This window comes from Theobroma cacao, chromosome 9 (assembly GCF_053813885.1).
Source record: "Theobroma cacao isolate CCN51 chromosome 9, ASM5381388v1, whole genome shotgun sequence".
Taxonomy (NCBI): domain Eukaryota; kingdom Viridiplantae; phylum Streptophyta; class Magnoliopsida; order Malvales; family Malvaceae; genus Theobroma; species Theobroma cacao.
In genome coordinates, this window is record NC_142647.1 from 49,114,281 (window position 1) to 49,125,271 (window position 10,991).

A 10,991-nucleotide genomic window follows, 5' to 3' on the forward strand; every position below is an offset into this window, starting at 1 on the left:
TATGTGGAAATGGGGCCAACAAAGGGCTCCTTCCATTTGTTGGGTTCTCCATCTAAGCAAAGTAAATGGCAAGAACTCTAGCTTTTAGGTGTTGTGCACTTGAACCTTTGGTTGAATTGAATGGCATGAAATTCAAACAGCTATAACTAATTTTGTGCACAACATTTTCAGTATATTTTTCTTTGCATCATTTTCCATGAACCCAGAAGTAGAAAATTTTATATCTGGCATTTCTTTTTGATCCCATTATTAATGAGTCAATAATTTCATATTATTTCTGATTTTATGCATTAAATTAATTTTAATTACACTATAAATGGGATTCTTTCTAAGAATGCTAAAATTACATATACATATATATATATGGGGAGTAAAAAACTGATTTAAGATCATGAAATTCCAACAAGTCCCCAAGAAACTTACCAATCAATCAAGAAATATACTAAGTAAAATGTCAAGACAGTCACTTGGGGCATGCCAAACCATGCAATTTAGACTAAATTTTTCAAAAGGATTTTGCTTATATTAAATATTGTTAGGATACCTCAAGTTTAGGCTAATAGTAGCACTTATAATAAAAGGAAATATCTTAACATTATTTTTTTTCTTGTGGAATTATTAGAGGTGAAAATTTGATTATATAAAATATTTATATTCGATATATTATCAATATATAATATAGTGAGTCAAATGTTACCATCTCCTTAATAAATAAATTTAAAAATCGAGAATTCTTTACATATTTATGAAGTAACATTCCGTGATTAAGTGACTGCCTATATATTTATGACACATTGAATGTAAACTATTAAATAAATATGATGCCAATAAATAGCATGGAATGAGAGTCATTATTGGTATGGGCTAGGAAATTCTAGCCCATAATGAGGAAATATGCTGTGTCCCACAGGCCACAGCCACCTAATTTGCCCTAAAAACCCATTGAACTCTATCAAATACCCAAATTAGTAAAAGAAATTTAAGTAGTAAGCAGAAATTTTTCAGGCCCAAAATCTAAACCTAAAACCCAAATCATACAAAAATTTTAATCAATTAATTTTTCAGGCTTCAAAAAGATGGGTCAGGCAAAAGAATCAAAAGGAACCCAAAGCCAAGCTATGCAACATCAAAAAAATGTCATGTAATAAGACAAACAAACTCTTAACACTGTCTTTGCTCTTTCTTCTTGTCAAGTTGGTCTTGTCCTTTTGGCACTTCTCTTGTTTGTTAGAGAATAGGTAAATTCTGTCTCAAGAAAGCATAGCCCAAGATTTTTAATTTTATTCGAGAAAAAGAGATTCATATCCGACTCTTTTAAACAAGAAAATCGAAAATCCGAAAATGTTATCTTAAAGTAATTTAATTAATTTTGACTTTTTTGCATGATTTATTAAGAACTTGTGCCTTTACTAGTTGAAATAAAGTCTCTAGGAGGGCCAATTATAGGAAGAGTCATGACCCAACAATTATTTTTGGCTTTTGCCCCAAGTTGTATTGTAGCATTCAATTGGAGTTACTCTCATAGACAATGACACCCTTTAATGAAATATATATATATATAAAAAAAAAAACCTTCAAGCAGCCTGCTTAATGCCGGGGAAAAAATGGAATCCCAAGTGAAAATTTGTTATCAAATGAGTCATGATACCCTCAGAGGGAGGGTATGTTTTCCATTGGATGCCATAAGCTGTACTTCACGACAAAGTGACGAGCAGAAATCATGTCCCCTTGATGAGTTTTAACACTTTCCTTTAGTTCATGTTGTTTAAATTAAGGAGAGTTTTAGATTAAATTTTAAGTTCGAGTTATAATATTTTCTTCTAATATCTTATATCTTTGATGGGAATCTACTAGGTTTTAGTCGGTATAGAAAATATTTGTTCCTTAGTTTTCAAACTAAAAAATATTTCTTATTTAACTTATAAGTTTAGCTTATCATGAGACTATTATCTTCTCCTTTAAAAATTAATTTAATTGGATGTGTAGCGTCTACGTTTATAAGCTCATAATCTTTCACTTATTTATCTAATGTGAAACTTTTTAACATTCTCTCTCATCGAATTTGCAAGGCCTTTATTGCAGGTCAGGTCAATTTACCTATTCTATTCAATTAATCGTCATCGAAATCGGGACTGAATTAAGTCTTATCACATAAGACCATTACTTTCTTTTTAAAAAATTAACCTATTAGAATGTGCAGCGACTATACGAATGAGTCCAAAATTATTCTTTTACTTAATTGATAAGAAATTTGGTAAGTCAAAGTTTTTTTTACACTTTGTATTGTTTAAGATCTATTAAAAAAAAAAGCTTATCATAGCCAAAAAGAATTGGTCATTAATTTGTACCAAATAAATAGGCAAAGACACATGATTTTGTAAACACTAGGCATTGAAAATATACAGTCTACAGAAAAGTTTTGGGAGACTAGAAGAATGGGTTTTCTTTATAAAACAAATTTGGGAAAAAGGTTCTAAAGGATTAAATAAATGGTTTTGTAGATACAAATGTCCCAAAAAGGGCAAGTGAGTTCACCTTCTTTGCACACTCATGGCATACCCAAATTTTTTACTTTAACATTTCCTAGATAAATAAATAATTTAATGTCGGTGGAGCTGGCTAGCTTATAATACTTTCTTCATAGTCCATTAAAGGCTAGTACTTAAGTAGTTGCCCATTGATAATTTGAGCTACTTTTATATATTTTTACTTTGTTAAGTTACCTGATTCTCATTGCCATTTTCTTTCAACTTTGAGCAGGAAATGGGAGAAATGGTTTTGCCATTTGCACAATGAGAGGTTTCCTTTATGGTCAACAGCAAAGGGTATGCATGCACCCAAACTTAATGATCTAGAATTATAAGATTTTATATATTTATGCATTTATTTATTATTATTATTTCTTTGACATAAGCCTTTTTCCATGGAGGTTTGCTCACATGGGTGATGTTGTTGTCCTTCCACAACCCCAAAGTCTTTTTTGGTCCCAACGGAGAGATCTACACTAGCAATTAATTTCTCTTTGCTTTTCCTCTACTTTGCTGGAAGTGATAGCTTCAAGTCTTTGCTATTCCTCTACTTTGCTGGAAATGATAGCTTCAACTCAAGTATGTATGTTTAGCACAAGGCTGGGATTCAGTCTTGAACTTGTCAAATCTCCTTTTGTATAGTGTAAAAGCTTGTAATCTATATTCTTAACATTTTAATGTACCATTCATGCATGCATGCATGCATGCATGTATGTTTAATCATAATTTTCAGCATTAATGTATGTTATATCATAGTAAGAACTTATGATATGTACAATAAGCTAATTAGTCTATGTTTAACAGTGTAAAACTTAATCATAATGCCTCATTAATCATAATTACCTCACTTTTGAGTACGACAAAAGTAAGTTGTAAATTCCTTGTCATCTATCAGCATGCATGGTGAAATTTGTGACAGCCTCTGACGGACCTTGCTCCAAGAAAGTTTGACAAAAAAGGTGTGAGAAAGATTTCAATCTGAGAAAAGAAAAAGGAAAACAACAGTTCAGGAAGATAAGATGGTTTTCACTTTTTCCTCAGAAAGTAATTTTCATTTTCATGCATGAACAAGCACTGTAAATGGACTAAGACAAAAGTGTTCAAAGGGTCCAGCACCGGTGAGCCATCAGTGGAAATTACAGTGAAGAAAAAACAGAAATATTCCCACCATTGGAACTTAGAACATAATCAGCAATATGTCAACTTCTGTCTCTGAGCTATGCATCTTGATAAAATACAAACACTTTCATTACAAAGGGATTTGTCACAACTAGTCGTCCCATTTACAAATATAAAAACTTTGTAACTATTTCTTACCCTTAACGTGAAGGAAAAGTTTTAACCGACAGGGATAGAGATGGCTTTCCTTGGGAAGAGTTTTATAAAGAATTTGGCATGATCATATGCTGATTGACAAAAAGAGAACACCATGTTGGAAATTTGATTCATATCACTTGGCTTGGCACGTGCATGGCTTTGTGGCGGTGGCAATTTGTTTTATGATTGGGAGAATACGGGAAGGAAAGTAGGAGCAAAGTTAGGTGAAGATAGCTTTGTTGTTGTTGTTAAAAAGTCTTATTTATAGCTAGCTAGGGGTTGCATATATAGGTGAAATTGTTGGCGTGTGATTGGCAGCAACAATCATGGTATCTATGGCGGTGCTGCTGGTGGTGGTGGTGGTGGTGGTGACGGTTGATCTTAGTTGATGAAGTTATGGTGCAACGTTTTGGAACTTTAACAAGTGAGGATAGTGGCTTCATTGCCATCTTTGTAACAACGGTGATAGATTCAGGATCATGATGTCAACAAATTATATCTAAATCACTGCATCTCTATGAGATTGTAACTCATGATCAGGAACTCCAAAATTGTCTAAAAACAATCATGAATGTTACAGCTGTTTAAAATTTTAGTCATCCATGAAATCAGTACATCTGCAGAAATTTGTCTCTCTCTAACAGCTAATTTTGGCAATTAATATATTTTTAATCATTTTGTGTAAGGTTTTTGATCCTGTTGATCTAAGGCTGCAGGCTTATCTGTACTGTCAAAAGAACTTTAAATCAATAGTCAACGAACTCACGGAAGTCTCGGAACCCAGGCCAAGGAAATCACATCAACAGGAAACCTGAAACACATGTTGAAAAAGTCAAGCCAAAAATCCAAGTATTCTGTCAGGCTCAATTATTACATATCTGATTTCTCCAACCCCATTTTTTGGCATTCAATGCATTGAGCAAATTACCCAAATTCTGGGTTACTGAGTTTGGTAATGTCCTTGGGATTGTTTCTGCTGTCAGGGACGTGCCCCTGGAGCCTGCAATTACCAAAAACCCTGTATGTTCTTCTGCCAGAAATGCTGCTAGAAATGCAAATGTGTTCCTCCAGGGACTTATGGCCACAAGGAAGTTTTGGCCCTGTTAGAATAACTGGAAGACCAAGAGGAGGGCTGGCCCTAAACGCCCATGAAAAGATTGCTTAGCTTCCATTGATTGGCAATTTGGCATTTTGCAGCTACAACCATATCCTACTTATCTTGTCTCTGTCTAAAGAACTGCTAATAATATGTATTTTTCTTAATCTGTTCACTTTTCTTTTCCAAGGACAAATCACCAAATGAGGGTTATATTCCCCCATTGATTCATTTGCTTTTGTTTTTTTTTGCTATTTTCCTTTTTTTGGTCCTTCTTCCTCTTGTCTTTTAGAATTATTACCTTGGCCATACCATGACAAAAGGATCAATCTGTTAAGAGATAAACATGATAAATTCTCACAAGAAATTCTGGAAACAATTAGGGCAGCAAAAACCCATTGTCTAGTTATCTTTTAGCCTCAAACTGAGATGCTCTGGTACTTTTTTTAAGTCTCGAAGGTCCCCATCTTGCAATCAAACCTGAGCCTAAAACTCCCTGGTAAGTAAGAGGGAGCAATCACAAGTGAATTGGAGGAACATAAACAAATTTTAGACAAATCATCAAACTACACTATTTTTTTTATGAGAAATTTAGAATTTTTTTGGGAATTAATCATTACAACTTTAATTTCAATTGGTCGAGCTAAATGCTTTTTTGTTGTCAAAGGGGGAAAATATCATTATTAGAACTTCAAAGCTGCTAACTTCATGAGCACAACTACTTACCATACTACAATTTAATATATGAAAGAGAAGTCAATAGGTGTAAGACTTTAGATTAAAGATTTAAAAGATTTCTAATATAAAAAAATTATCGTAGTAAATATTAAAATGGAACTGCTTTGGTTGCTTCCATTTCCATTCCATTTCATTCATGACAGCTAAAGCAGACTATGCTTAATAATAAATTTATCATTAAGTCAAATCCCCATGTGATCCAATTACATATTTTACTTTGTGAGGAAGGAAAGGGAAAGAGCCAAAAATATCAGAATGGGAGATGAATTTTGCAGATAAAACCAGACACCTGCAAAGATAGCAATAAATACATTAAACAAATGAACCCAACAATGAAAGCAACTCCACACCATAGTGCCAACAAAGTTTTGATCATATCCTTTCAGTGCCCTTTTTTTCATTTTCCTTTCCTTTATATGTTTTCAATCTTTATTTTGTGGTTCTTCTTTTTTTCCTGAAATGGGACCATGGAAATGATAAGTTCCAAACTTTGAACAAAGGCCAAGACAGCTGGCTGAACCTTAGAGAGCGCAGCCGTCCTTGAACGGACCCCACCACACACATAAAGCCATAACGCCCCCACCCACACACAAACACAAACACGAACACAGCAGTTCATGATAGAGAGATCCTAGTCAACTTAGGCATCTTCCATTAACTGCTGTGCTTCTGGCTCACATGGGATGACCAACAAGATGCATTAAAAGACAACAGTTTCCATTCAACACACCCGTCCACTATGTACCCAATACAGGACAAAACACTCACAATCAGATTCCTACCCACATGATAATGGTAGAAAACTGATTAAAAGTTGTGAAAGAAAAGTGAAAAAGAAATAAAAACCAGAGAGAGAATACACCTAACTTATTTATGAGACAGTCACATTCTATGTAAATCAGCAGCAGGACCATGGGACTTCCCACGTTTTTATTGAAGCCCGTATGAGACCTGCTAAACTTGCTAAGCTTCTACAGCTACAGACAGGGAGGAAAAATACAATAACACAGTAAAAGAAAAAAGTTTTAGCTAGTGCATGTGTCGACAAAGCCTTAGGCATACAATAGGCAGTAAGGGAGGAAGATCTCCCTGCAAGAACAAACTGCTCAGTAGCTCTAAGTGGATAGAAACACTTAGGCCTTGGTCTTGTTACTGGAACCACATTGAAACATCTTGCTTTGGCAGAGTATCCATCCCAACAGCTTGTAGATCTTCCTTGTAATCAAAAGAAGCCAAGTCGAATGGAGAACCGAACATCAACTGGAAGCTGTTGTTATTGTGGTTTGTCTCAAACTGAGGAGTATTCAAGGCCTTAAACCGATCAAATTGACCTTCCCCTTGTGAAAACATCTGGTTATTATTGGGCATGCTAGACTCCTCGAAGAAGTTTCCCTCCATTATGACTCCTTGACCACGGAAATATTCATCCTGCTGCTGTTGGATTTTCGGCTGAAGTAGATTTTGACCTTCTGTAACTGGATTGTTACCAGGATTCATGTTCTTGGTGCCTTGAATGTTGTTATCATATATCGACATGAGCTCACTGATCATTTTCTGCCCATCTTCTGGAACTCCAAGTGCTGACAGATCAAAGGATGTTGGCACGGAAGTAATCGGTGGAGCAGCTGGCTTGGATTGAGCAAAAGTTTGAGGGAATATGACTGGCTTCACTTCATTAATATTAAAATTAGAACCCCCAAACTGTGCAGAGGAGTTTCTGAATGGACAAGTCAATTGATGATTGTCCCTCAAAGTCCTATCATGAAAACCCAAGCGAAGTTCACTATAAGGACAATGGATGAACTCACAAGTGTAGATTTTGTGTTCCATCACGTTTAAATCATTGGAAGGTTTCCTCTTTCGCCTGAAATCCAAACTATTGACAACTTCTCCCTTAATAGGATAAGGTGGTTGTTGGACAGCCCTCATTCGCTCAATGCCCAAATTAGACGAATTGAGATTCCCAGGTTTACGCTCTTGAACATCAAAGTTTTGCTCATCTTCAGCCCCCTCAACATCATACTCACTGCAGTCATTTATAACCAAAGACCCACTTCCTCCACCTGAGGACAAAGGTGGGCAGGAATCTGGGTAAAGCTCTCTGGCCAAGGCCTCCTCCTGATTAATGATGGCAAGCCAAGTTGCACTTTCCTTTGCTGTCATCTTATCCTGCAAGCACTTGGACTGCCTTACAAGCTTGCGAATCTTGGCGATATCAGGAGACATATGCTTGATCACTGCTGTGAGAACCCCTACTTTCCACGCCTTCTTCAAGTCATGAGGTTTCTTATAAGGAGGAGGGCCTTGTTCTTTGGGCAAACCCAGTTGTGGCCACCATTCCTCATTTCCACTAGGCCACCATGGCGGGGGAACACCTTTCTCTAAAGGAAATCGCCTCTGAGGAGGATCACAGTGTTGCATCAGTGCAGACAAAAGAGAACCAAGAGTTGTATCTTGAAGTTCTTGCAAGGTGTGTGGTGTAGGGCCTATTGAATTACAGCCATCATTCTTGCCAGGAATCAAATTATCTGCCTGGTACTTCGCAATAGCAGCGGGTCCATTACGATCAAACCTGACCTTATCCTTCCACCATTCCCGAAGATTATCAGATGCCCCAGTTACTGGCTTTCCCTTTTCTGGAATAATCCCATACACAAAACCTTGAGCTTTACAAACTTCCATCATCTTCAACATGTACTTCAATATTCCATCCTGTGCCCTTGACATCTTCTTTCTCCTTGCCTGTTCTTGGGACTGGCGCTGTTTGGCAATATCAATCCCCTCCTTGCCCTTGTTCTGTTCTTTAAGCCGTTTGAGACGCATTTTGTCCCTCCACATCCTCCTCTCAAGTTCATCCACATCAATCTCTTCATCAGTATAATCATCCTCCACTGTGGCCTCTGGTTCAGTTTGTGAGGCGGCCACATCTTTTTCCCCAAGGGGAGCACTGAAGAAATCCATATCCCCACAAATTCCCATCTCTTCAAATATCATCATAATTTCCAATTACAACCTCAAATATGTCTGAAACTTGCGGGAAATCTCTGGATCAATCAAACTACTTTTTCTCCTACTGAGTACTGTTATACTTCAGATCACCCAAAACTACGGCCTTAATTAACCTGTATTTAAAAAAAAAAAAAAAAAGAGTCAGGTTAGAAAAACTCAGCAAGAGCCATAAAGTTTCGCAATAAAATAGCAGCATCTAACCACTGAACAGATATTGACAGTCTATATTTAATACAAAACACTAAAAGCATCAAAGACCTGGCTCCAATGATTTTCAAATCTATCCCTTAACTGATACAAACGATTAGATCACCAGACAATTCTGCTCACTCAAACCCACAAAAGCATAAACAAAGATTTTCATTTCCCAAATAAGCTAGGTACAAATAGATTTAATTATTTCCCAGATAAGATTACTAGCAAAAAAGAAAAGAATCTGAAGAAAATTGAACAAGATCAAACTAGCCTACAAATAAAATCAGCTGACATCTGTTTATATGGAGACTTAAGTCATCATCACATAAGTGAGATAGGAGTGAACAAAATCAATTCGGCTTCATAAATCATAGCTTAAGGAACAATCAGGTTTCCAAAAAAAAAAAAATACAGGCACCATCAGATACAAGTCAGATCCCATCAAAACACAAAACTTTAGTTGACAATTAATTTTTTGAAAAAGAAAAGCATCTTAAAATGAAGAAGCAACTGAAAAACATATAACTGCGCTCAAATTGATTGGATCTGATAAAATCAAGACCTTAGATTTGTCAATCAATTATCAAAACCCCTAATAGAAAAGAAGAAGAGAACCCCAAACAGGCAATCAATCCAAATCAAAAAAGTAACCGAAATAGACAATTAAAACCTCAACTTTTTCAATCAATAATCAAAACCCAAAGAAGAATAGTAGGGAAAAACCCCAAACTGGTAATCAAAACCTCAACTTTAACGATCAATAATTAAAACCAAATCAGAAAAGTAGCCAAAAACCTCAAACCAGATAATCAAAATCTCAACTTTGTCAATCAATAACCAAAACACAAGTCAAAAAAAGCATCAGAAAAACCACAACCAAAAAATCAAAAGCTTGAATTTATGAATCAATAATCAAAACCCATATCAGAAAAGTAGCAAACAAAATTAAAAAACTCCCCCGAAGTAAGTACTAAAATCCAGTCAGACCACATAGAGATCCACCCAAACCAAGTCCAAAAACAGACTTACCAGAAAAAACCCAGATTTCGGCCGATTCCACAAAGCTCAAAGAAGTCAATTCTGTAACACACAGAAGACTTTGAAAGGATGACTAAAAAAGAAAAAAAAAGAAAAGAAAAAAAGATGGAGAGAGAGATGGAGAGGAAGAGAGAGGATGGGTAGAAGAAAGAGAAAGAATATTATCCTTATAGTTTTGAAAGTTGGAACTTTTCTACTGCCCCTAAGAGAGAATTATTGAAGAGAAGGTGGGTGGCTGCTTGCCTGCCTCCGTGTTGGTGATTGTGAAAGGAGAGAAAGAAAGTGAGAGAGAAAATGGGTGAAAGTGTTGGGGATTTGTAAAAACTAAAAACAAAAGAGTGTAATAAAATCAAAAGTATGGGGAACAGTGACACTAGATTAAATAGTCAGGAAATGGAAAACCATTAATTTATTCCAAAAAAAAAAAGGGAAACGAAAGTAAAAAGAGAGGAAAGTAAATTAAGGTCAGGTTAATCCAATCTGATTCTTGGGATAGACGTTTTTTTTTTTTTTTCCCTAATAATTATAATTTTTCTTAGCAAATTTATTAATAAAATCTGCAGTGTAGGGACCGTGTTCTACAAGACAGCACCTGACCAGTCACCAATTATTTTTAGTCTTGGTTATGGGAAATGCATTCAATTGGTGTTTGGGATAGGCAAACCCGTCTTCATCCAATGTCATCTCCCTTCATTAAAGGAGTTTTTATTTTTTATTTTTTATTTTAATTTATTTTTTTTTATTTCTTTTCCTTCCTTTAACCATGCTTACGAAATTAATGCGTTCACATAATTAAATAATACGGTTTTAATTTATTAATCAACAACACTTCTTCTTCAACGACGATGACAGTCGTCTTTAATTGTCACAGTTAATTTTCCGGTCAAGGAAGAGTTCAATGACGTATTGTTCATATAAAGACATAACGAAAGTCAAAATTGAAAGTTAAATTTTTTTATTTAAGTTAAGAGATACGTGCACCGATTTAGTATTAAATTATATTCTCGATATAATTTTGAGAATTAAAAATTAAATGTCATTTTTAAAAATTAAAAAGTAAAAATAAATTT

The 10,991-nt window shown here is 35.3% G+C and overlaps 1 protein-coding gene and 1 long non-coding RNA gene across 2 annotated transcripts; one reads left to right on the top strand and one right to left on the bottom strand.

Moving 5' to 3' along the window:
• The first annotated feature begins 2,702 nt into the window (after window positions 1–2,702).
• LOC148761063 (uncharacterized) lies at window positions 2,703–3,254 on the top strand. Its single transcript, XR_016028575.1, has 2 exons — window positions 2,703–2,825; window positions 2,915–3,254. It is a non-coding gene; the product is annotated as an uncharacterized LOC148761063 (long non-coding RNA).
• A 3,121-nt stretch (window positions 3,255–6,375) lies between these two features.
• On the bottom strand, window positions 6,376–10,231 carry EIL2 (ETHYLENE-INSENSITIVE3-like 2). The gene is made up of 2 exons (XM_007016620.3): window positions 9,913–10,231; window positions 6,376–8,801 (listed from the first exon to the last, which is right to left on the bottom strand). Exon 2 carries the CDS (start codon window positions 8,674–8,676, stop codon window positions 6,829–6,831), a length of 1,848 nt encoding a protein of 615 aa, XP_007016682.3. The 5' UTR covers window positions 8,677–8,801; window positions 9,913–10,231; the 3' UTR covers window positions 6,376–6,828.
• Window positions 10,232–10,991: the final 760 nt, after the last annotated feature.

Excerpts from the sequence above, each read along its gene's own strand:
- EIL2 (XM_007016620.3), bottom strand. The coding sequence starts at position 8,676 with ATGATGATATTTGAAGAGATGGGAATTTGTGGGGATATGGATTTCTTC.